At 53.9% G+C, this 25317-nt stretch overlaps 2 protein-coding genes across 2 annotated transcripts; both read right to left on the bottom strand.

Moving 5' to 3' along the window:
* Positions 1 to 15816, bottom strand: LOC132320697 (uncharacterized). Its single transcript, XM_059833547.1, is given in 12 exon segments — positions 1 to 156; positions 716 to 805; positions 1169 to 1336; positions 1914 to 2014; positions 2566 to 2635; positions 2840 to 3000; positions 3449 to 3510; positions 3815 to 3958; positions 4160 to 4229; positions 4823 to 4943; positions 13702 to 13879; positions 15653 to 15816. Coding segments are annotated over 12 exon segments (1485 nt in total).
* A 1319-nt stretch (positions 15817 to 17135) lies between these two features.
* On the bottom strand, positions 17136 to 21913 carry LOC132320696 (sperm-associated antigen 4 protein-like). The gene is made up of 11 exons (XM_059833539.1): positions 21767 to 21913; positions 21284 to 21365; positions 21009 to 21079; positions 20573 to 20634; positions 20356 to 20396; positions 19985 to 20081; positions 19711 to 19780; positions 19055 to 19155; positions 18305 to 18472; positions 17852 to 17941; positions 17136 to 17291 (listed from the first exon to the last, which is right to left on the bottom strand). Exons 1-11 carry the CDS (start codon positions 21882 to 21884, stop codon positions 17136 to 17138), a joined length of 1056 nt encoding a protein of 351 aa, XP_059689522.1. The 5' UTR covers positions 21885 to 21913.
* Positions 21914 to 25317: the final 3404 nt, after the last annotated feature.

The following is a 25317-nucleotide window of genomic DNA, read 5'->3' as shown; positions in this document are numbered from 1 at the left end:
TTAGTGAGGGAGGGTCTCCACACATGTCTGGCTGATGGCACTCGATCCCACGATCTTCCCATGCACCTGCACGCGATAAATGCAAGTGTATCCTGGTTTTCCCCAGTTGCTCTGTATGCCAAGTTTCAAAAACCGAAAGGCTCTGGGGTTCCCATTCTGCAAAGAAACCACAACAAAAAGCAGCATCACTGCTGGGGTGTAACGAGTGAGAGCAGGTTCTGTGCGTCTTCCTCTGCCAGCCTGGCCCCTGCTCCGGGACCAGGTCATGCCCCGGCCGTAGAGGCAGCTTCTCCCTCCTTCCCTTCTCCCACCCAGGCAGCAATGGACCCCTGTGCCCCTGCAGAGAAAACGCCTGGCCTTAGAGAGCGTGGCGGGCAGCTGTGGAAACCTGAGGCTCGCTGGTGCCGAGGAAGCGGGGCCCTGGGGAAATTCCTGCTGCTGGGGCAAGGTGCTGGGCATCCTCCCTGCCACCGCCTGCCCAGCGGGTGCAGCCAGGCAGCTCCAGGGACCCAGTCGGCTGTGGGGGCCAATGCGGCCTTCGTCCTGCTTTTGCCGCCCTGCCAGATGCCACTGTCCCTCCCGATCCCACCACTGTTTTTCTCAGCCAGGGTGGGGACCCTGCCCCTGCAGGGACCATGCACACTCCTTCTGCAAGTGACTTGCTGGCCAAGCGGCGTTTCTGCCCTGGCCTCTTGCCCGCACGCACTTCCTGTACCTGCAGAGGGAAGGTCTGGGTGGGCTCTTTATGCGCGGTGTAGGTGAATGTCCCCAGCAGAGTTTCATCCTTGCCTTCCTCATCCAGTCCCTTGGAGATAAAGCCCAGGGAAGCACGTCAGGCTCAACCCGACCACGAGGAAACACTCATGCCAGATCCTGCCCCTGATCTGCACCCCACTCCTGCGGCTCCAATATGGTCCAGCGCAGGATGAGTTTGGGCTGAGTCTCCTCCTTGTGTGCTGCTCAGGGGCCCGGAGGTGCTGGGCCAAAATGCACTGAGCAAGTCTAAGGAGGGCTGACAACACCCCGTGTGTCCCTTGAAATTTCACCTCGGGGAACGGCCGTGCTTGGGAGCACACCAATCTCTGCAGATGCGCAGAGAGCAGCAAGTCTCTGTTACAGCTTTTTCCCGTGGCCAGGTCCCAGCCCCCAGTGCCCGGCAGAGACTTACTGAGACCGTGAAATCTCGGGGGGCGCTACTGACAGTCCCCAGCGGAGAGGCTATCTTGGAGGTGTGCTGTATGGTGACGGCCGTTGGTCATACTTGTGCAGGCAACCGGATTAGCACCTCACTCCGAGACCCTTGGAAAGGCCAGCAATATCCCGGGGAAGCATCCGTCTGAAAGCAGAGGGCAAGAGCAACGAATGTGAGGGCATGATGGGGCCCACTGTGCTCCCATGCAGGCAGAAGCACTGGCGGCACTGTGCCTGTGGGCTGTGCTTGTGCTCAAAATGAATGGCGCGTTGGGAAGCAGAGAGAAGTACCCCGCCGTCTTCCCGGACGGGAAAAGAGGGAAACAGCCAGCCGGTGGGAAACATCTGATACCCTGCACCCGAGTCAGGGCTTTCAAGAAAGCTCTGTTTCTGGCCAGCAGCTCTGCAGCCTCCCCCCACCCTCCACCACCCCCTGGGGAAAGGGACAATCAGAGGTGTGGCAGGGAAATGGGGTCGACAAGGAGAAGCTCCTTCACCCAGCAGTGACCGGGGATGGTGGGCAGGAAGCTCAGCTCAGCTCAGCCCCCTTCTGAGGGCAACTGCTCTTTTCTAGGGAGCCAAGCCCTGTGTGCGACCTCAGGTGTCAGTGAGCAGTGCCATGGCCTTGAGCAACACCTCTGGCCTGAGGGGAGAAGCCCCAGGGCTTGCCCCAACCTTGTAAGAGGCAAGAGAAGCAGCACTGATGGCTTCTGCTGCTGTACCTGCACAAAGGTATCCAGAAGAGGTGGAGCACACAGGAACCAAAACACCCTGCAGAGCCATGCAGAGCTGCTGGATGATCTGTGCAGGTCGATGGCAGCCCCTGCAGGGAGAAGAGAGCAGCTGACTGCAAGAGGCCCCAGTCTAAGTGGACCTTGTGGCTGCAGGTGACTTGTAAGGCTGCCTGCCAGCCCTGCACACTGCACTGCACGCTCAGAGGTGCCCCAGGAAGAGGAGGGGATCCCGTGCCCAGTAAGAGTGTCTCTCTCCCAGTCGCACCAAGAGAAGGTGTGCGGCTACTGGGAGACAGCAAGGCCCCACAGGAAGGGCAGCAGACCCAAGGAAAGGCCCCACTGCGTGGACAGCAGAGGATGACCCAGCCATACACTTTCATTCCCCAGGAAAGCTCCACGGTGTGGGAGAGGGCAAAAATGCTGCCAGGGGCATGCCAGGGGCACCAGCCAGGATCCCGAAGGCAGGACTGGCGTGAGCCCAAGGGAGCTGCTCTGCCAGAGTCATGCTCTTGGGCCCCGTGATTTGGTCCCAGCTGCCTCTGCCTTGGAGAGCAGAGTCTGCAGCACAGCCTGCTTTCGGGAACGCCAAGCACGAGCCCAGCACAAGAGCTGACTGCCTGGGTCCGAGGTCTGCCCGTACCTGCACTTTTCAGAGCCCAGTCAGACATCTGTGTGGTTGCAGACACTGCCTCTCTCATTTGCTGAACTTCCTGGGAAAGGCACAAAGGAACAACGGAAATGACCACATCAGACCTGGCCAGGAGAAGGGGCTTTACAGCGGAGAAGCTCAACCAGCAGCCCCTGGCAAGGGATGGGTGTGATGGCCGAGCAGGAAAAGCCCACCAACTGGCCCAGGAAGCGCCTTGTGCTGGGCCCTGCTCGTCCCAGCCCCCTTTCCCAAAGTGCAGGATCACCTTCTTCATAGTGCCGATCTCTGCAGCCAGGTGTGCCACCTCATCCCTCAGCTGTTGCGTCTGTTGCGATTGTTCCCCCCACAGAGCGAGCGTGTTCCTGCAGACACCGGGAAAGCAGATCTTGTCAGAGAGCTGCCCAGCCCCTCCCGGAGCCTCCAAGCCTGGGAGGAGCAGAGACAGAGGGGCTCGAGCCCCCTTTTCTTTCCCCAGTTTGTGAGTACTTCCCTTCCCCTCCAGGTTTCCCAAAAGGCCCAGGCAGGACCGAAAGGCATGACCCTTGGTGCTGTGCCAGTGAGTGCAAATAGCACGGGCTCATCTACCGCTACCCCACCAAATGTGCTGCAGGCCGGGAGAAAGGAGAGGGCTCTTACCGCAGGGACCTCAGGTTGGCTGCAGGCTGCCCCAGCAGCACCTGAAAGAGAAAGGCTCTCCGTTTGAGTCCCAGAGCTGCCGGGGCTTTCCCGAGCCGGTGGCTCTAGGAAAGGAAGGCAGAAGTTGCTGCTGATTTCCTGGGTCATTGCCTGGAACTGGTGACAGGGTGACTTACCCACCCACTGCCAACACTGCTCCTCTGCGGGACTTGCCTGTCCCACAACTGCAGTCACTCACCTGTGGTACATCCTTTGTCCACAGCGTCCACATCAGCATCAAGGTCCCGCAGCAGGCGTGAGCTGTAAGTCACATCACCGAGAGGGAGTTATTTTACTAGGGTTTCTAACGATTCCTGTAGTCACACCGTCTCCTCCCACACCATGGTGGCAAGAGGCTGGCTGAGGACTTGGGGAAAGGGTGCAGAGAGAGTTTGTGGCTCCAAGCAGGGACCCTCTCCCTGGGCCTCGGGGCTCTGCACAGCCCTGGTTTCCGGGCACGCTGGGTGCCCCACAGCTATGCCCCATTTCCCCTCCCCTCTCTGCGCGTAGTGAGCATTTTGATAGCTCCCTGAGTTGCAGACGTGGGAGGTTGGAAGGGCCCGACCAGCTCCACTCCCTCACACTGAAGCTCGCACTCCGTGCCTCTGTGCCTCCGCTGGTAGGAGGCGAATACTGACCAAGAGCCCCTAGGGTCATCAAGATCAGGATCGTGAAGAGCCTCTTCATTTTCAAGGTGATGACTTCTTTCCTGAAAAAGAGGGAGTCCTGGGCTTAGCAGCACTCAAGGGCAGAGCCCTGCATAGGGGGATTGTCTCTCCCAAGCTGAGGAGCAGCAATTTTGGAGGAGCCAGGGTCTCCTGCTGGGGAGCACCACCAGCCTCCCCGTGCTCACCCTGACCCACTGGCACCTCTTGTTGCCGTGTCCACACTGTACCAGTGTTGTACTCACAGGGTGGAGATGCCTGTGCTGAGGCGTCTCTGGAGGGAGCCCACAACTACCGCCAGACTGAAGACCAACCCTGGGCAAAGAAACCGGAGAAAAGCCTGAGGAGGCTTCGTGAGGACACCGGTGTCGTGGTTTAGTCCCAGCCGGCAACTAAACACCACAAATTACCATCGTGGGCAAAACAGACTTGACTTGGGGAAATTAGTTTAATTTTTCACCAATCAAAATCAGAGTAGGATAATGAGAAATAAAACCAAATCTTAAAAACACCTTCCCCCCACCCCTGCCTTCTTCCTGGGCTCAACTTCACTCCTGATTTTCCCTACCTCTTCCCCCCGAGCAGCGCAGGTGGACAGGGAATGGGGGTTGCTGTCAGTTCATCACATGTTGAGGGGAGTGGGGGGGTGGAGAGAGACCCCGCTGCCCACTTGGCGCGGTGCTTTGCGTTTGTGACTAGACAGTGTTGAAAACACACCAGCGTTCTAGCCGGTGCTGAACAGTGCTTGCAGAGCACCGAGGCTTCCTCTGTTTCTCTCTGTGGGCAAGGAGGGGGCGCTGGCTCTGGGTGACAGGGGCTGGGGCTGCATGGGGCTTTGGCCCACTCGGCCCCTCTGGCTCCGCATCGTCAAGGGGATTTTCAGCCACCAAAGTGGCCCCACCACGTGCCAAGGGGCTGCTGCGTGCCTCCATCCTCAACAAGACGCACGAGCACCCAGGACACGGCAATGGCTCCTTCTGGGGCGAGCCAGCTTGCAGGGCCTTGCCGGGTCGTGATGAGAGTGAGCACCTGTAAGAGGATAAAGACGGATCACTGCACTGTCTCCATACCATGCGAGCAAAGAGAGGGGGGAGCCGCCAATGCAGAGGCCCTGACCAGGAGACAGGCCTTGGAAAGCCTCTCGGCAGATGTCCCTGCCACGGCTCCTCCACCGGCCACAGTCCCTCCACCTAGTCTGCTGCCTGTCATTGCCCAGGCACCTGTGCCGCTCCAGACACCCTGGCCCAGTGCATTGGTGTATTGGGTGTCTGTGTCCAGGTGTTGGCAGCGGGGGGACTGCCGAGGGAGCCTCTGTGAGGAGAGGCCGTGGCTGCCCGGTGCCAGACATGGCCGGTCCCAACCATACCCAACAGTGTGAGGCCTTGGCCTCTGAGCCTCCACCATGTTTGGGTAGCCCCTGGTTAATGCAGAGCATCGAGTCTTTGTTTCTCTCTGTGTGTCCCCGAGTGAATAGGCAAGGGGTTGGAAGGGAATACATGCAGGACAGACAACCCAAATCGACCAAAGGCCTATTCCATGCCGTATAACATCATGCTCTGCAGTAAAGCCTGGGCCTTTGGTCTTTCTAAAGTAGCCATGACTCCATACCAAGGGGCTGCTGTGCACCTGCATCCTTAGCGAGACACACGAGCACCCAAGACATATATATACACATACATAGAAATGTATGTATATAATGGAGTGTACAAAATAGTATAAGTATATATTTTATTTATGCTTACAGACACTATTTTGTATATATACACCTCTATACATGTATGGGTTTTTTTCATGTAAATATAAAGCACAGTAATAAAATGGATAAAACATTCTTTAATAATAGTGAATGAAATGATTAAGTAAAGTTCAAATGTGAATGGAAAGTAATTAAAGAAAAGTAGAAGACAGATTCAGGCCTCTGAACATTACCAGGCATCATAACGAGCCTTACATGGCTGGGGTGGGGGGACATCAAGAGAGCAGAGGGCCACGAATAGGTGGAGGGACACAAACATGCTAGAACACACCTGAGGACTACAGACCCCTTCCAGGAGGCCACCAAGGGGTCTCTGGTGCAATCCCATGACATGCAAAGTGAGCTGAATGAAGAGGCCCCCACCTCTGGGCCTGTCCCGACAGGCTGATCATGAAGAGTTACTGCAGCAGACTTGGGTCTTTGTATGGTTCTGCAAGATGCAATGCTTTCTGCAATAATGGAAAAACAGAATAAAATGCCAGCCTTAGAAGAACACGCACATGGCAACAATAAGGAAAAGCAATAGGACTGTAGCATGCAGCGATCCCATAAGAAATGAGACAGCCACTGAGCTCTGACTAGTCCACAGGACTGCCAAAAACCCTCTTCCTAGTGAAGACCCAGTCTGTGACAGTGATCGCAGTGTAGGTGGATTTGCCATCCCTGCATCCACTTCAGCCCAGTCCCCAGTGAACTCAATTCCAAATAGGAACTCCAGGCTCAGGACAGGAAAGATTAGCCTTGTGCAAGGAGCAGATGACCCCATGCTGGAGACATGGCATAAGGGCATATGGGATGAAAGTTTTAAAAACTCAAAAATCCTCCATAGCCAAGAGCCCTGGTCCCTGGCTCTTGGCTCATGCAAGGCTTTGCCCCATATCTTTCTACGAAATCAGGCATCTGTATTACCTCTTCTTGCCAGTCACGTACTGCAGGACCTTCAGTTAGATATGAAGATTGCTGGTACTGTGGGCTCCCAGCTTTTTTCAGATACGAAATTTGCACTTCCTGCTTCAGTGAAGCTTCTCTGGCTTTTGGCCTTTTGGTTCATGTAGCTCTAAAATTAGGACAAATACCTCAAGTCGTAACCATTACATTTGAGGACCAACATAGCCATACGATGACAATTGACTATAACTCAGCATGTCACTCATTTGAGGGGGGCAGGGACATCCCCTCTTGGTGGCAGAAATGTGTATGGCTGAACCTCCGTTTCAGCTGCAATGTTCAAGTGCCTTTCAAGAAGAGTCTTAATGGAAACTCAACTTTTGAGTAGCTGGATTTCACAGTCCTCTGCCATTTTGCTTCTTCCTTTGGGAAGATCAGAGATATCACTGCAGAACCTGCTCTTTCAACAAATAATGGCTGGGGGCTTTCTTTCAATCAAAGCTGATAAGAAATGGCACAGTATCTGCAAGTCCTTCTTTCTTTTGAGGTTTGTTGTACAGTGTGTGGATGGGATTTTCTTTGTCTTTTTTCACAAGTGTATGTTCAAGTTCAATTTCTTGGTACCTTGGCCTCATATTTCAGTTATTTCCTTCCACTGTTCTTTCCCCTGTGCTCTGTCTCACTGCAGATGATAATGCATTAACATTTTACTTTCTGAGGTCAGCTAGGATAGGAGAAAGACTGGGCACAGAATGAGACTGATGTCCCTCCTTTCTGGTGAGTATATGCTATTGAGAAGATGTTTACCTTATCAAATCTCCATTTGGCAGCTCCACCATGTGAATAGCAATGTTGGAACAAGTCTCTGAATTCTTACATTTCGCTTCATCCTAAACAAGCAACACAGAATTTTGAATATTGCTATTCAATACATTAGTATATCCTGTTGACAGAATAAATTCAGAAACCAGTGTAACGCAAATAAAAAGGGAAAGACCTCTCTTGTGTTAATACTATAGATTTACTTAACAGTTTTTTCTGCAGAAAAGGGAGAATATTTCTGCCTATGTGTATTCATCCGAGCAGCACGCAGTTTGTTTTAAGAAGATGAGTTTGTAAAAAGGTAAGAAAAAAAGACATAGAGAGACATTGGTGACTGCTCACGCTAATGCCAAGAATTGCTTTAGATAATAGATTGTGGAGATTGGATCTGAGAGCTTTGCAAGTTTTGCATTCTTCCCTGTGTCTGCCACTGATGTTGGCAAAAGCTCTCTTTACACTGTCGCTTTACATTCTCCAAAATGCGTTTATTACTGCTTCGTCATGAAACTGGCAGCACTGGTGAGAGGCTTGTTCTCTGTGGTATCAAATGTACTACAAGAAGATGAAGTAGATGGAAAAGTGAGGCTAAGACAGTCTGACTACAATAGAACACATACTGCTCCATTGTACATCCACTTTACACTACCCAGGTATTTTGTCATTACTGCCTAGTTAGGCAGTGCCGAGCTGAACACTTACGCTTAGAAGTTACAGGTGGGCTTTCATGTTGCTCATACTTTCACTCCACTATTCATCCAAATGCAATTAGTTCCAGTACTGCCAATATTCATGGTATATTATGGCCCTCTGTGACAACTGCAGTCAGTAAAACTGATGTCTGAATAGCTCCTTAGTAGATGACAAGGGAGGAAACAGATCTAATGCCAGATCCTATGGAAAGAACGATACTGCAGTAATTAGGACATAAGGAAAGGGCAAGAGAACTAGACTTTCATTGAGCTGCCACAGGGAAGCAGCAAACAGCCTGACTGCACTCTGTGCGATTTAACAGTAACTGGGGCATCTGGAAAAGATATTTTAAAGAAGACTCAAATCAGGTCATGGGACAGACAAATGTCAAAGAAAAGAGGCACCTCTGCAGCTCTCCCTGTTCATGATACCTGTATGCCTTGCCTTGCTGGTTTGCAAAAAGACTGAGACTGCCAATTTGAGAGGTCGTATTTGGTTGCTGATGCCTCCCTATAAAGATGCGGGACTTGAGACATAGTGACCGTGCTGAGCACCTCAGAGCTACGACAAATTTTCCACTGCCTTACAACACTGTGTTTTCCAAATAAATTCGAGTGATACTGCATACAGTATTTACCAGGAAACACCTCAGGAGGATGGCATTTAGTTTGTTTTCGATGAGTACTGTGAATAGTCAACGGTTACCTTAATGGGATGTGCCAAAACACACCACTGAAAAATGTTTCACACCTCATCCCTAAAAATTGTTCTAGGAATATGCTTTGCCCTTTCAAAATTAATTCTAGGAAAAAAAAAAAAAAAATCTTGTTTCACTTCACAGCATTGTCAAGGTAAATTTTCAGACACAACATGCAGTTAAGAGAATGTTTCTACTTAAAGTTGGAGGCAGATGGGAATCTCTTTCCCCTCTTAGCTTCAAAGACCTCTCATGTGCCTGAAGCTCTTGAACTTCCATTTCTAGTGTTTTTCTAGTCATTCTAGTGTTATTCACAGCAACAGTATCATTGACACAATGTGCACATACACAGCAGGAGGCACAAATAACAAACACCACATTTATAATAATTTTGGCGTAGTAAAGAGGGAACAGTGGTAGATGAGATTTTAGAAAAACTATACATTGGGGTACCACCAGTCACTTGTATGTATTACAAAAAATTTTGCTTTAACAGGCCCAATTTTTACAACAGTGATGATTTTGACAGGATGTGTATTTTGCAAATCAGCTTTGCAAATATAGTTCCTGAACAATTAGCCTGTGAAGTTTTTTTGTACTTTCTTATGTTTGACACTGGTGACATCTTGTGGTAAGTGAACTCACGGTAAATAGCACCTGTTGCTTTTGCTGTCATTGCTCTGCAGGGACATGCTTACTGCTGTGTGATGGAGTTCTGCAACTGATAAAAGTATAGTGTGTAACTTCCCAGTGGTGAGATAGTACATATTTTAACTACATACTTAACTCTAAAATCAGAGGACAATACAACAGAAACAGTATGATAAGCGCGTACCTCACCCTACTCTGGGAAGAGCAGAAGGATTAAGATACACATTTGCACAAAAGGTTTTGCATGATCGCAAGGAAAAAAAAAGTTAGAAAAGTCAGGGATTCCACCTCTTAGAGTTTGTGCACAGGATACTAAATGTCGGAACTGCCCATGTTTTGAACAATCTGATCTAGGTCTGATAGCAGAAGTAAATCACAGAACGAGCTCTCAGAGATGCGTATCTAAAATACTAGCCCTGTTGAAAGCAATGGCAAAATCATCTGGTAAGTATTACTCACTGGCCTAATTCTGCTCCCTCATATAGCACTTGAATTTGGTTAAAAAGCTTTACCCTGGTCACTACTGGTACTTCAGCACTCTAGAGACCTTTTCAGCAGAAGCATTAGGCAATTTATCACCGTGTGAGGCCTAAGGTTGAAAAGGAAATGGAAGTTATTTGTCATTACTTTTATCAAGATATGTAACTGATTGGCCCTATGAATCACACAGAATCACAGAATGACTGAGGTCGGATGGGACCTCTGGAGGTCATCTGGTTCAACCTCCTGCTCAAGCAGGGCCGGCCACGTAGAGCTGGTTGACCAGGACCATGTCCAGATGACTTTTCATATCTCCACTGTGGGAGACTCCACAACGTCTCTGGACAACTTGTGCCAGGGCTCAGTCATCCTCACAGAAAAAAGTGTTTCCTGATGTTCAGAGGGCACCTCCTGTGTTTCAGTCTGTGCCCATTGCCTCTGGTCCTGTCACTGAAAAGAGCCTGGCTCTGTCTTCGTTGCACCTTCCCTCCGGGTATTTATATATCTGGATGAGGTCCTCCCTGTGCCTTCTCTTCCCTACGCTGAACTGTACCAGCTCTCTCAGCCTTTCCTCATAGGAAAGATGCTCCAGTCCCTTCAACATCTTACTGGCCCTTTGCTGGACTCTCTCCAGTGTGTCCATGTCTCTCTTGTACTGGGGAGCCCAGAACTGGACACAGCACTCCGGGTGTGGTCTCACCAGTGCTGAGGGGATGGCAAGGATCACCTCCCTTGACCTGCTGGCAGCACTCGTCCTATCACAGTGCAGGATACCATTCACCACCTTTGCCACAAGGGCACATTGCTGCCTCCTGTTCAACTTGGGGTTGAACATGAACATCGGCATGTATTGGTGCGTGGAGTTGTTCCCCCCTCAGGTGCAGGACTTTGCCCTTCACTCCTTGATGAACTTCATGAGGCTTCTGTCAGCCCATTTCTCCTGCCTGTGGAGGTCCCTCTGGAGGGCAGCACGACCTCTGGTGCATCAGCCACTCCTCCCAGTTGTGTGTCATCAGCAAACTTGCTGAGGGCACACTCTGCCCCATCATCCAGATCATTAATGAGGATGTTAAACAGGAGTGAACCCACTACTGACCCCTGGGATACACCACTAGTTACTGGCCTCCAACTAGATTTTGGTCTACTAATAACCACCCTCTGACAGCAGCCATTCAGCCAGTTTTCAATCCACCTATCCGCACTATACATCAACACCCTCTCTGTGAGTATCTTATGGCAGACAGTGTTAAACGTCTTTTCTGAAGTCCAGGTAGACAATATCCACTGCTCTCCCCTCACCTCCCAGGACAGTCATTACATTGTAGAAGTTTATCAAGGTGGTCAAGCATGACTTCCTTTTGGTGAAGCCATGGTGACTACTCCTGATGATTTTCTCATCATTCATGTGCCTGGAAATTGTTTCCCGGACCAGCTGCTCCATCACCTTCCCAGGGATCAAGGTTAGGCTGACCAGCCTTTAGCTCCCTGAGTCCTTCTTTTTGCCCTTTTTTAAGACAGGAGTAACATTTGCTTTCCTCCAGTCTTTGGGCACTTCTCCCAATCCCTATGATCTACCAAAGATTATTGAGAATGGCCTCACAATGACATCTGCCAGCTACCTCAGCAGTCGTGGGTGCATCCCATCAGGGCTCATGGACTTATGTATGTCCAGGTTGCTTAAGTATTCCCTGGCCTGATCCTCTTACACCAAGGGTACATCTTCCTTGCTCCACATTTTTCCTCTGGCCTCTGGGATTCCTGAAGGATGGTCTTGCTAGTAAAGACTGAGGCAAAGAAGGCATTCAGGACCTCAGCCTTTTCCATGTCCTATGTAACCAGGTCCCCTATCTCATTCAGCACTGAGCCCATGTTTTTCCTAGTCTTCCTTTTGTCACCTATATACTTACAGAAGCCCTTGTGTTCTCTTTCATATGACCAGACAAATTCAATTCCATTGAGTTTTAGCTTTCCTAACTTCATCCCTGCAGGCTCCCAGAACATCTCTATATTCCTCCCAAGTTACCTGTCCTTGCTTCCACCCTCTGCATGCTTCCTTTCTGTGCTTGAGTTTGGTCAGGAGCTCCTTGTTCACCCATGACGGCCTCCTGGTATTTTTGCCTGACTTCCTGTTCATTGGGATGGATGACTCTTGAGCTTGGAGGAGGTGGTACTCAAATATTAACCAGCTTTCTTGGACACCTCCTCCCTCCAGGACCTTATCCCACGGGACTCTTCCAAGAAAATCTTTGAAGAGGCCAAAGTCTGCTCTCCTGAAGTCCAGGGTTGTGAGGTTGCTTTTTACCCTCCTCCCTCCCCTCAGGATCCTGAACTCCACCACCTCATGGTCACTGCAGCCAAAGCTGCCTTTGATCTTCACATTCCCAACAAGATGTTGGTGGGTAAGAGGTTCAGCAGAGCACCTCTCCTTGTTGGCTTCTCTGTCACTTGGAGGAGGAAGTTATTGTCAGGGCACTCCAGCAACCTCCAGGATTGCTTATGTACTGCTGTGTTGTCCCTCCAGCAGATATCGGGCTGGTGGAAGTCACCCGTGAGGACCAGGGCCTGCAAATGTGAGGCTGCTCCCATCTGTCTGTAGAAGGCCTCATCCACTTACTCTTCCTAGTCACCTAGTGCTGTATAGCTGACACCCACTATAGTATCACCTTTACCTTTACTCTCTTTAATCCTTACCCATAAGCTCTCAGTTGGCTCCTCATCTATCCCCAGGCAGAGCTCCATGCACGCCAGCTGCTCTCTCACATAAAAGGCAACACCCCCTCATCATCTTTGCTTCCCATCCTTCCTAAAGAGCCTATATCCCTTCGTTGCAACACTCCAGTCATGGGAGGGAACTATCCCACCATGTCCCTGTGATCCCAGGAAGATTATAGCCCTGCAACTGCCCACAAATCTCTAACTCATTGTGTTTGTTTCCCACACTGCACGCATTAGTACGCACTTTAAAGAGGCACCCCAGTACATTCACGTCCTAGACAGGGTTTTGGGCATTTCTCCGTAATTGTGCCTTGTAGGCACTTCCTTGCTTATATGCAAATCCTGGAAGTGACCCCACTTAAGCTCCATTTTGTTGATTTTAAAGCCTTCCTTATGAGGTCAGCCACCTTATTGGCAAAAATAGCTTTGCCCTGCTTACTGATCTATCTCAAGCAGAGACTGGTCTGCAAACAGGGTCCCATGCTCATAGAACACCAAACCCTGTCACCAACACCAGTTCCGCAGCCAACTATTGACATGTACCATTACTGCCTTCTTCCTCACATCTTTTCCTTTCACCAGCATGACTGAGAACACCGTCTGCGCCCCCAGGCCCTTGACTACCGCCCCCAAAGCTCTGCAGTCACTTTTGATACTGTCAAAGTTTCCCCTAGCAGTATCATTTGTGCCCCCATGGAAGATCAGCGGGGGGTGGTAGTCAGAGAGTCAGACAAGCTTCAGCTGTCCCTACACAATACCCTGGATCCAGGCCCCCGGCAGGCAGCAAACCTCTCTAGTTGATAGGTCAGGTCAACAGATGGGTGCCTCTGTCCCCTGTAGCAAGGGGTCACCCATTACAGTTAACCACTGTTTCTTCCTGGTAGTATTGCATGGTTTAGGGTCAGGTGGACCAGATCCTTTGCTTGAAGGCACATGAGGCTCCTCTTCAACTTTGAGGGCGGTGAACCTATTTTGTAGTTGTTTGTTTGTAGCTGTAAGGGTACAAACTTAGGTGAGGTAGGAGCCTTCCTCTTCGTGCCAGAAGTCGCCAGCTTCCATCCTTTCCATTCTCCAGAGGCTGCACTTACCTTCATATTAGGGGTGGACACTGCCAGCTTCTCTGGGGGTGGTGGCTCTTCAAGCTGTTGAGTCTCAGAGAAGATCCCGTCTATCTCCCTTTCCTCTTCCCTGATGCTGCACAGCCTGCTCACTTCCTCCTGTAACTCCTCCTCTTGGCAGCACAGATCCCCCAAGGCAGCATACCTCCTGCAGGAAGAGAACCATCTCACCTGGGGTCAGAGAGAGACCGCAGGCACTCCCTGCAGCCTTGGAGGGCTGCACCCACCATCCAGAGCTCTAACCTAGCAGTGACAACTACTCCAACACCTGGTGGGAAAGTACTCTGTGGCATGTCAGTATCATGTCTGAGGCTGTTCCAGGGGTACAAATTCAACTGAGGACCCCTTCTTTACAAACTGCTGTAACTGTTGGCTGTACTCTGGGACCTGTGGTCTAGGCCTGCCTCTTACAGGGGCCTCTCCTGAGCACCAGCTAAAAGGGTGCTTAGCCCTGCCTAATTAACAGGTCGTCGCAGCAAAGGCTGCAGGCACGCTGAGTCAAGAGCAGCTGATCATGCTCATTAGAAGCTGCTAGAGCTTCCTTGGGAGCACACGCTTGTGACCCTGTGGCTCCCTTTACCTCCTCCTTGCCTGACAGCAGGTCTCCAAAGCTGCAGAGCTGAAGCTCTGCAGAAGCTGAAGCTCTGCAGAGACGATGTTACCCCACATACAGATTTAAGCGTTTCTCTGACGCTGACTGCTTACACCAGTAGATACCACACCAATGTCTCATTCTGTGCCATTCAAAAGGGAAGAAATGCCAGTAACTCAATCACCTGCTCCACATAAGAAGGATTTTTGGATTTACCTCAGGATGTTTCCAGTGCCAGAGCAGCTGAAAACTAGCAGATTCATTTCCAAACCTGTTTAGTCAGTGAGGCCTGCTAACAAGTTTACAGCTGCAAAAGCAATTGCTGCAGTGGTGAGCCACTCTTTGCCCCTCTGAAGAGGCAGGGAAAACTGCCTAGTAGGCAACTGAACAAAGCCAGGTACTAGGCATTTCCTTTTGGACTAAGCAAGAGAGCTAGGAGTCAGGAATACCTGGGTTCCTGTTACTTTTTACATAACTAAAGGATTGTCTCTGAGAGCTTTAGTGAGAAATCTCTAGGTAAATGGCAGATTCTGGTGTCCTCTTGTGTTACTCTCCTCCTCCTTTAGACTTAAAAGGAAACTCTTACCTCCCTCCCCAAATGATCAACACTTGATTTATATCAAGTTTTGTCTTCCTTTCTTTGTTCCTTTTTTCTTTTTTTTCTTTCTTTTTTTTTTTAAATCTATGAAGGGAACAGGGGAACAGCGGCTAATTAAAATGAAACAACAGAATTTTGACGGAAGCACACTGAATGTCAGGGTAGCTGCTGCAGTACAAATGTGTCTTGAGGCCGGACATCTGCCCCATCCTCTACCCAACGCACTGTTTGTTTCACGTGCCAGAAATGTCTTTCCCATCTCAGATACCTCAAACTTCTACCACTGCATGTTATCACTATTCTTCCATGCAGGGATCCTCATTCATGCCACATCTAAGATGTAACTCATTTTCTGTGTAAACAAAATTTAACATCATCTCTAACCTGTTCACAGAAAACAGCCTAGCCTTAAAGCCATTAAGTCAGTGCAGAGCTTCCATATAAAATTAAAAAACCCAAAGCCTAAAACAAGTCATAGAAACTTTTTATATTAAATGTTTGACAAGTTACAAAGATTTTTATACAGATCTGCTGTGAAAATAAGCATTAGGTGTGATATTGTCTCTGGGAACAATGATGCTCAAGGAAAATTATCAGCATTTAGGGAAGGCTTTACTGCTGCCTTACAGGTCGCTTGAAGCAGCAGCAGAACACCTTCTGTGAAAACAGTGTTTTGAAAGATCTACAGGTACCCCATATAAAAAAGATCAGGGCATGGCTAGACAGCAGACCTCAGATACTTGTCCAGGTAGGGCTTCTGGTCTTCTCCAGGGTTGTAGGCAACCACTGAGAAGGGAGGATGTGAACCAAATGTGAAAAATATCTGCAGGATCAGCTGAGTGGTTATTCCGCAGTGGGAACTTTCAATAAGGCATTGCCCAGTCTCAGATACCATGGTCAACATAAGCTGTTTGTGAAGCACTCCTACTTTCAGGCTATTTGAATGTCAAAGGAAGAAAAACTAGAGACTTCATGTTTTTGTGTACCAGCTGTGGTAGCATAATATATCAGTGGATCTGGTGAGCCTTTTCCCCACTCACGGCAGGTTGCTCAAGCTCCGGGGCTGTTGCTCTGCCCACAGCCCTTGCTGGCTTCCCTGTACCGTCTCCGCAGCCCTCCATTAGGCTCTGTGTGTCCCACCTGCCAGCTGATGCCGCGAGGAGGAACGAGCCCTCGCAGCCATTCTCCAGGAGCTGTGTGGGCCCAGTTATTCCTGGGAGGAGCGTGCCTGCCATGGCCACACAGCCACCAGGACCCGGCGAGCTTCCTCCAGCCGGGAGGTGGTGGCTCACAGTGCCCTGGGGCGCTGGAGGCCGCGCTGTGCAGGAAGAAGTCTGGGACTGCCCTGAGCCGGTCACAGCTTGCTCCAGTCAGCTGGAGAAGGGCCAGAACCGACCCCACCCACCATGTGAAGAATAGAACCAATCAGAGAAGGGTGTTGTGGCTCTGACCCAATCAGAGGTGTTTCCTAAAGGGTGGGGAGGGCTGAGAGAGAGGAGCAGACATGTCAGGGTGGGAGGAGAGAGGGGAAGGAAATGGCTGCCCTGGAGCAGGCTGCGGGGAGAGGTGTCCAAAGGGAGCAGGGCTGCCTCTCCTAAGTGATTTCTTTGCCTTTCTTTTCCTTTGACACGAGGAGCGGTACTTAATAGGTTGCTCACAGGCAAGTGTATTACATGGGGAGAAGGTCCCCGAATGAGTGAGTTGGTGTGGGTTTGTGACAGCTGCCGGTGGACGATATGGCCAAAGCCTAGACCCGACGTGGCCTGGGACTGGAGTAACTGCAGGGCCTGTGAAACTCTGGCAGGAGCCTTGGTGCTGGAGTTTCAGACCCCTCAAGGGCCCCAGCCATGGCCACAAGTCAGTCCCCAGAGCCAAGGTGCCCCCTGAATGGAATGGGCCCGTGCTTTGTGGATCAGGACCCCCAAACGCTGCCAGGCTCCGATGACTCCTTCCCGGGCCAAGATGGGGGGGCGGCCCTCGTGCCAAAGGATTTCGTCGAGGACCTTAGGCAAGGAAAGGCTACGGGAGTGTCGCCTCCTTTCGCTCCGTTAGGACGCATCCCCTTGGCGGAGAGAAAGCGGAAAGCCTGAGGAAGGCCTCAGCCTGCGAAAGGCACAAGTTGGCTGCTTTGAGAGGGCCTCTGAAACACCATGCTCTGCACCAGACTAACAGCCACATCCCTCTGGTCTGTTTCTCCATTTTCCTCTTTAATTCTTAGTGAGGGAGGGTCTCCACACGTGTCTGGCCGATGGCACTCGATCCCACGATCTTCCCATGCACCTGCACGCGATAAATGCAGGTGTATCCTGGTTTTCCCCAGTTGCTCTGTATGCCAAGTTTCAAAAACCGAAAGGCTCTGGGGTTCCCATTCTGCAAAGAAACCACGACAAAAAGCAGCGTCACTGCTGGGGTGTAACGAGTGAGAGCAGGTTCTGTGCGTCTTCCTCTGCCAGCCCGGCCCCTGCTCCGGGACCAGGTCCCGCCCCGGCCGTAGAGGCAGCTTCTCCCTCCTTCCCTTCTCCCACCCAGGCAGCAATGGACCCCTGTGCCCCTGCAGAGAAAACGCCTGGCCTTAGAGAGCGTGGCGGGCAGCTGTGGAAACCTGAGGCTCGCTGGTGCCGAGGATTCAGGCCCTGGGGAAATTCCTGCTGCTGGGGCAAGGTGCTGGGCATCCTCCCTGCCACCGCCTGCCCGGCGGGTGCAGCCAGGCAGCTCCAGGGACCCAGTCAGCTGTGGGGGCCAACGCGGGCTTTGTTCTGCTTTTGCCGCCCTGCCGGATGCCACTGTCCCTCCCGATCCCACCTGGCTGTTTTTCTCAGCCAGGGTGGGGACCCTGCCCCTGCAGGGACCATGCACACTCCTTCTGCAAGTGACTTGCTGGCAAAGCGGTGTTTCTGCCCTGGCCTCTTGCCCGCACGCACTTGCTGTACCTGCAGAGGGAAGGTCTGGGTGGGCTCTTTGTGCACGGCGTAGGTGAATGTCCCCAGCAGAGTTTCATCCTCGCCTTCCTCATCCAGTCCCTTGGAGATAAAGCACAGGGAAGCAGGTCAGGCTCAACCCGACCACGAGGAAACACTCATGCCAGATCCTGCCCCTGATCTGCACCCCACTCCTGCGGCTCCAACGTGGTCCGGCACAGGATGAGTTTGGGCTGAGTCTCCTCCTTGTGTGCTGCTCAGGGGCCCGGAGGTGCTGGGCCAAAATGCACTGAGCAAGTCTTAGGAGGGCTGACAACACCCCGCATGTCCCTTGAAACGTCCCCTCCGGGAACGGCTGTGCTTGGGAGCACACGAGTCTTGGCAGATGCGCAGAGAGCAGCAAGTCCCTGTTACAGCTTTTCCCCGTGGCCAGGTCCCAGCCCCCAGTGCCCGGCAGAGACTTACAGAGACCGTGAAATCTCGGGGGGCGCTACTGACAGTCCCCAGCGGAGAGGCTATCTTGGAGGTGTGCTGTATGGTGACGGCCGTTGGTCGTACTTGTGCAGGCAACCGGATTAGCACCTCACTCCGAGACCCTTGGAAAGGCCAGCAATATCCCGGGGAAGCATCCGGCTGAAAGCAGAGGGCAAGAGCAATGAATGCGAGGGCATGATGGGGCCCGCTGCGCTTCCATGCAGCCAGAAGCACAGGCGGCACTGTGCCTGTGGGCTGTGCTTGTGTTCAAAATGAATGGCGTGTTGGGAAGCAGAGAGAAGTACCCCACCGTCTTCCCGTCCCGGGAAAGAGGGAAACAGCCAGCCGGTGGGAAACATCTGATACCCTGCACCCGAGTCAGGGCTTTCAAGAAAGCTCTGTTTCTGGCCAGCAGCTCTGCAGCCTCCCCCCACCCTCCACCACCCCCTGGGGAAAGGGACAATCAGAGGTGTGGCAGGGAAATGGGGTCGCCAAGGAGAAGCTCCTTCACCCAGCAGTGACCGGGGATGGTGGGCAAGAAGCTCAGCTCAGCTCAGCCCCCTTCTGAGGGCAACTGCTCTTTTCTAGGGAGCCAAGCCCTGTGTGCGACCTCAGGTGTCAGGCACTGGACCAGTGCTGTGGCCTTGAGCAACACCTCTGGCCTGAGGGGAGAAGCCCCAGGGCTTGCCCCAACCTTGTAAGAGGCAAGAGAAGCAGCACTGACGGCTTCTGCTGCTGTACCTGCACAAAGGTATCCAGAACGTGTGGAGCACACAGGAACCAAAACACCCTGCAGAGCCATGCAGAGCTGCTGGATGATCTGTGCAGGTCGATGGCAGCCCCTGCAGGGAGAAGAGAGCAGCTGACTGCAAGAGGCCCCAGTCTAAGTGGACCTTGTGGCTGCAGGTGACTTGTAAGGCTGCCTGCCAGCCCTGCACACTGCACTGCATGCTGAGAGGTGCCCCAGGAAGAGGAGGGGATCCCCATGACTCTTGATGGCATTTCTCTCCGAGCCGCACAAGGAGAAGGTCTGTGGATACTGGGAGACAGCAAGGCCCCACGGGAAGGGCAGCAGACCAAAGCAAAGGCCCCACTGTGTGGACAGCAGAGGATGACCCAGCCGTACACTTTCATTCCCCAGGAAAGCTCCACGGAGTGGGAGAGGGCAAAAATGCTGCCAGGGGCATGCGAGGGGCACCAGCCAAGATCCCGAAGGCAGGACTGGCGTGAGCCCAAGGGAGCTGCTCTGCCAGAGTCATGCTCTTGGGCCCCGTGATTTGGTCCCAGCTGCCTCTGCCTCGGAGAGCAGAGCCTGCAGCACAGCCTGCTTTCGGGAACGCCAAGCACGAGCCCAGCACGACAAGAGCTGACTGCCTGGGTCCGAGGTCTGTCCGTACCTGCACTTTTCAGAGCCCAATCAGACATCTGTGTGGTTGCAGACACTGCCTCTCTCATTTGCTGAACTTCCTGGGAAAGGCACAAAGGAACAACGGAAATGACCACATCAGACCTGGCCAGGAGAAGGGGCTTTACAGCGGAGAAGCTCAACCAGCAGCCCCTGGCAAGGGATGGGTGTGCGGGCTGAGCAGGAAAAGCCCACCAACTGGCCCAGGAAGCGCCTTGTGCTGGGCCCTGCTCGTCCCAGCCCCCTTTCCCAAAGTGCAGGATCACCTTCTTCATAGTGCCGATCTCTGCAGCCAGGCGTGCCACCTCATCCCTCAGCTGTTGCATCTGTTGCGATTGTTCCCCCCACAGAGCGAGCGTGTTCCTGCAGACACCGGGAAAGCAGATCTTGTCAGAGAGCTGCCCAGCCCCTCCCGGAGCCTCCAAGCCTGGGAGGAGCAGAGACAGAGGGGCTCGAGCCCCCTCTTCTTTCCCCAGTTTGTGAGTACTTCCCTTCCCCTCCAGGTTTCCCAAAAGGCCCAGGCAGGACCGAAAGGCATGACCCTTGGTGCTGTGCCAGTGAGTGCAAATAGCACGGGCTCATCTACCGCTACCCCACCAAATGTGCTGCAGGTCGGGAGAAAGGAGAGGGCTCTTACCGCAGGGACCTCAGGTTGGCTGCAGGCTGCCCCAGCAGCACCTGAAAGAGAAAGGCTCTCCGTTTGAGTCCCTGGACCCGGTGGCTCCAGGAAGGCAATGCAGAAGCTGCTGCCACTTCTGTGGGTCACTGCCTGGAACCGGAGGACGGGGAGATTCACCCACCCACCCACTGACCGCCAGCAGTGCTCCTTTGCAGGACTTTACTGTCCCACTGACCTGTGGCACATTCTTTGCCCGCAGCATCCACATGAGCAGCGAGATCCCGCAGTAGGCACCAGCTGTAATTCACATCACCAAGCCTGGGTTACTTGACTAGGGTTTCTAACAGACCCCGTAGCCACACAGTCTCCTCCCACACCAGGGTGGCAAGAGGTTGGCTGTGGACATGGGGAAGGGGTGCAGAGAGAGGCTGCAGCTCCAAGCAGGGACTCTTGCCTTGCTCCTTGAGGCTCTGCACAGCCCTGGTTCCCAGGCATGCTTTCACCCCACAGCTACACCCCATTTCCCCTGCATGCAGCGAGCATATTGTGACCTCCCGGACCCACAAAGGTGGGAGGTTGGAAGGGCCCCACGGGCACTCCAGCACCTCTCCCTCATGCTGAAGCTCACACCCGCACCTCTGTGCCTCCGCTGACAGCGGGCGAATACTCACCGAGAGCAGCTAGGCTCATCCAGAAGAGGATCGTGAAGAGCCTCCCCTTTTTCAGGGTGATGATGTCTTTCCTGAAAAAGAGTAAGTCCTGGTGTTAGCAGTGCCCAAGGACAAAGCCCTGCACAGGGGGATTTTCTCTTACAGTTGAGGAGCAGCAATTTATAGGGGAGCCAGGGGGTTTCCTGGTGGGGAGCACCTCCAGCCTCCCCCTGCTCGCCCTGACCCACTGGCACCCCCCCGCCTCCATGGCCACACGGGACATGTGTTGTACTCACAGGGTGGAGATGCCTGTGCTGAGGCTTCTCTGGAGGGAGAGCACGGCCATTGCCAGGCGGTAAGCAGGGCTGAAGACCAAGCCTGGGCAAAGAAACCGGAGAAAAGCCTGAGGGGCCTTCCTGAGGATGCCCGTCAGGGCGTGTGCCAGACGCCTGCGGGGAGGTGGGTGCAGACCCCCTGGGAGTGGGGGACAGAGGGCCGGGCAGGACCCCCTCGCAGGCAGGACACTGACAGCGTGCCTGGGGAGGCAGGGTGGTACGAGGCTTTGGCCCCTTGGCCTCTATTGTACTGGGGTACCCCGTGGTTACTACAGTGTCCCACAAAGACACAGACACGGTAGCCCGCTCCGTCATGGTCACATTGGCGAGGTGGCCCCAGGCCTCCCTTGGGGCAGGATGACGTTGGTTCTGCAGGGCCGTAGGTCCCGGCTGAGTCAGGCAGGCTTGGTGCAAACGTGGCGTGAAAGGCGGCGCTGAACTTACGCTCGTTTTCTCCAGTGCTACAGCTGCAGTGTGCTGGCCCTTTCCAGCTGGTGCCCTGGTCCTCCTGAGAGAGGGTGCACCTACGGGAGGAGAAGGACGGAGCACTGCTTTGCGCCATCTCCGTGCCATGCGAGCCAAGGCCCTGGCCAGGAGACAGGTTTTGGGAAGCCTCCCAGGAGACGTCCCTGCTGTGGTGAGACAGGGCAGAAGACACGGCAGAGCGGGGTGGCACAGATGCTCCTTACCGCGACTGCCCCCCGGCCCCCATAGCACCAACCTGCCTCTGGGCAGGCATCTCAGAGGCCTGGCGCTCTTTGGGGAGTGGGGAGCAGCTGCCCTCCTCCAAAGCCCCCACCTCTTCCCAGGGCCCCTGCAGCACAAGGGCCAGAGCCCTCTCCGAAACACCCCCAAGGCTTCTCTCCCTCAGGAGAGACCCATCAGGACTGCCACTCGTGGCGGGTTTCCCGAGCCCTGGGACTGTTGCACTGCCCACAGCGCTCGCCGGCTTCTCCATCGCGTCCCCCCAGCCTCGCTTTAGGCTCTGTGGGTCCCACCCGCCAGCTGATGTCCCCAGGAGGAACAAACCCTTGTACCTGTTCTCGATGACCTGAGTAGCCCCAGCTGCACATCCCTTGCTGCCAGCTCTCCTCCTTGAGAGGGCAGCGCCCTGTGCTCTTGCAGGAGCCTTTCTCCTCCTCATCCTGGGGAGAAACGAAGCTTCCCTGCAAGCTTGTGTGTCCTCCTTCCGCTGCTGGAGTGTCGCCTGCCCAGGGGAGGCCGCGAGAGCCCCAAACCGATTGCTGGGAGGAGAACGCCTGCCACGGGCGCACGGCCACCAGGACAAGGCAAGCTCCTTCCAGGCGGGAGGTTGTGGCCCACAGTGGCGTGGTGCAGGGCGGCCAGTCTTGACTTCTCAGAGGCCTGGCCCCGCACGGTGTGAGGTCATGGCTGTGACATCACAGACAGAGCTGCCGGGGGGCAGGGGGCGGGGAGAGACGCCGCCGCACACTTGGCACTGTGTTTTGCGTTTGTGAGTAGACGGTGTTGAAAACACACCAGCGTTTTAGCTGGCGCTGAACAGTGCTTGCAGAGCACCGAGGCTTCCTCTGTTTCTCTCTCTGTGTCCCCGAGCGAGTAGGCTGTGCGGGTGGGCAAGGGGTTGGGACACAGGGGACACAGCAGGGAGAGCCGACCCAAATTGACCACAGGGCTCTTCCATGCCATGTAACATCGTGCTCCGCAAGAAAGCCCTGGCCTTTGGTCTTTCCAAAGTAGCTGTTGCTTGGGGACTGGCTGGGCATCGCTGTGCTGGGGTGAACCCACCACAGCCTGTTTAGAGAAAGGAGGGTGCTTGCTGTGTGTTTTGTAGTCTCCCGGGGGACCAGGAGGGTCCCTGCATGGGGGCACAGGGTGCCCTGAGGGCACTGGGCATCTGGGATAGCAGCACAGCGTTAGGGAGGATCCTGAGCAGGGCCCCCTGCCTTCCCCCTGCCTGGGCAGGGCCAACCCTGCCAGCCAGGGGGTCCCCATGGGGCAAGGAGGGGGCGCTGGCTCTGGGTGACACCAGGCTGGGGCTGGGGCTGCATGGGGCTTTGGCTTGCTCAGCCCCTCTGCCTCCACATCGTCATGGGGAGCTCCGGCCACCAAAGTGGCCCCGGGCATGGGCCAGGGGCTGCTGTGCACAGGTCCCTTCCTACCTCAGTCACTGTATGATTCTAAGCCTACAGGCGCCCTTTTGCAGACAGCTGAGCAGATGCTTTTCTTCCAAGCATTTCTGACAGAGACTTCCATGGGAAATGATGCTTGCACCAACGCCATCCCATTTCCCTGCCAACAGAGGACAGTGGAAGTGGAACTGTAACGCAGCAGCCCACTAACCTCCCCCACCCTGTCCTGTGAATCAGCTCGATGACAATGTAATTGTGCACCTGAACTTGCCTGTTCCCACATTACATTCAAAGGCAAATGAGGAAAGCAAGGTGGAAGGAGAGCAGGGGTGCCCCAGCTTTCCCGCAGAGCTGCACCCGATGGAGTGAGAGGGACATTACGCTGGTCTTTAGGCCTCCTACTGCTATAGTCAGCAGAGTAACAGGGGTGACGGTGGAGCCGTCAGCTTGAGGCTTCAGAGTTGACACCAGTGTGCGAGGAATGGGTGTAGGTCCACACCCTTGCGTACTGGCTGTTGAAGTTGTAGAGCTGAACTGGGTAAATCCCCCCGGACAAAGGCAGATGTTTGTGTGTACAGCATTCAGCCAGGAGCTGGCTGTTTTTCTGCATTTCAGGCTGGGGGAACGGTGGCTCTCTTAAAGAGAAGTGGAAGGCAGAAGCGGAGAGTTGTGCCTGGGGCCGCACATGGGCACGGGGAGCTGAGCCAGGAACTCCCGCCGCCCTGGTGGTCGGGCTGCTCAGGCCTCCTCACCCACCTCAGACAGCCCTCAAGGGTCCCCGACATGGCTGCACCCCATGTGAGCCCCCACCAGACCCTGTCCCCAGAGCCAAGGTGCCCCCTGAATGGAATGGGCCCATGCTTTGGGGATCAGGACCCCCAAACGCTGCCAGGCTCCGATGACTCCTTCCTGGGCCAAGATGGGGGGGCAGCCCTCGTGCCAAAGGATTTCCTCAAGGACCTTAGGCAAGGAAAGGCTACGGGAGTGTGGCCTCCTTTCGCTCCGTTAGGACGCATCCCCTTGGCGGAGAGAAAGCGGAAAGCCTGAGGAAGGCCTCAGCCTGCGAAAGGCACAAGTTGGCTGCTTTGAGAGGGCCTCTGAAACACCATTGCTCTGCACCAGACTAACAGCCACATCCCTCTGGTCTGTTTCTCCATTTTCAGGCAGAGCTGAGCCTCTTCTGCACTCATGCTGGGTTTCCCAAGCCTCGTGGCTGCTGCTTTGCCCAGCTTCCCCAAAGTGTCCCCCCAGCCCGGCACTAGGCTTTGTGTGCCCTACACGCTCTACGCACCAGCTCCTGTTCCCGGGAGAAATAAACCCCCATAGCTGTTCTCTAGGAGCTGTGCGGGCCTCACTGCACATCTGGCCGGGATGCTGCCGGCTCCTCTCCTTCAGAGGGCTGTCGATGCCCCTTGTGCTCTTGGAGGAGCCTTTCTCCTCCTCATCTTGGGGAGAAACAAAGCTCTCCTGCAGGCTTATGTCCCCTCCTCCTGCTGCAGGAGTGTTGCCTGCTCAGGGGAGGCCAGTCAGGGAAGAGCTCCAGAAGTATTACGGGGAGGTGGGGGCACCTGCCACCAGCACACAGCCACCAGGACACTGCGAGCTCCTTCCAGCCGGGAGGTGGTGGCTCACACTGCCGTGGGGCTGGGCAGGGCCGCCACTCTCATTTTCTCCAGCACTGCAGCGTGACAGCTCTTGCTGGCTCTGCCGGAGGCTGCTGAGACACACCTGCGTGGTTGTTGTGGAGAGCCCTCCAAGAAGGCTTGTGCAGGAGAGCAGCAGGGATTTCCCAAGCCCCCTGTCCGGGGCCGTAATCAGCAGAACCCCAGGGTTTTGGGGTCAGGGGAACCCCAGGCTTTGTGGATCAGGACCCCCAAACGCTGC

Source organism: Gavia stellata, chromosome Z (assembly GCF_030936135.1).
Source record: "Gavia stellata isolate bGavSte3 chromosome Z, bGavSte3.hap2, whole genome shotgun sequence".
Lineage (NCBI taxonomy): Eukaryota > Metazoa > Chordata > Aves > Gaviiformes > Gaviidae > Gavia > Gavia stellata.
Note: the sequence above shows the minus strand (reverse complement) of the source record. Positions and strands in the feature narration are given on the sequence as shown.

Excerpts from the sequence above, each read along its gene's own strand:
- LOC132320696 (XM_059833539.1), bottom strand. The coding sequence starts at position 21,884 with ATGGCGCAAAGCAGTGCTCCGTCCTTCTCCTCCCGTAGGTGCACCCTC. Across the intron at positions 20,082-20,355 it reads GCCAACCTGAGGTCCCTGCG|GAACACGCTCGCTCTGTGGG; the intron begins GTAAGAGCCCTC and ends CGGTGTCTGCAG. Across the intron at positions 17,942-18,304 it reads CCCGAGATTTCACGGTCTCT|GGACTGGATGAGGAAGGCGA; the intron begins GTAAGTCTCTGC and ends TTTATCTCCAAG.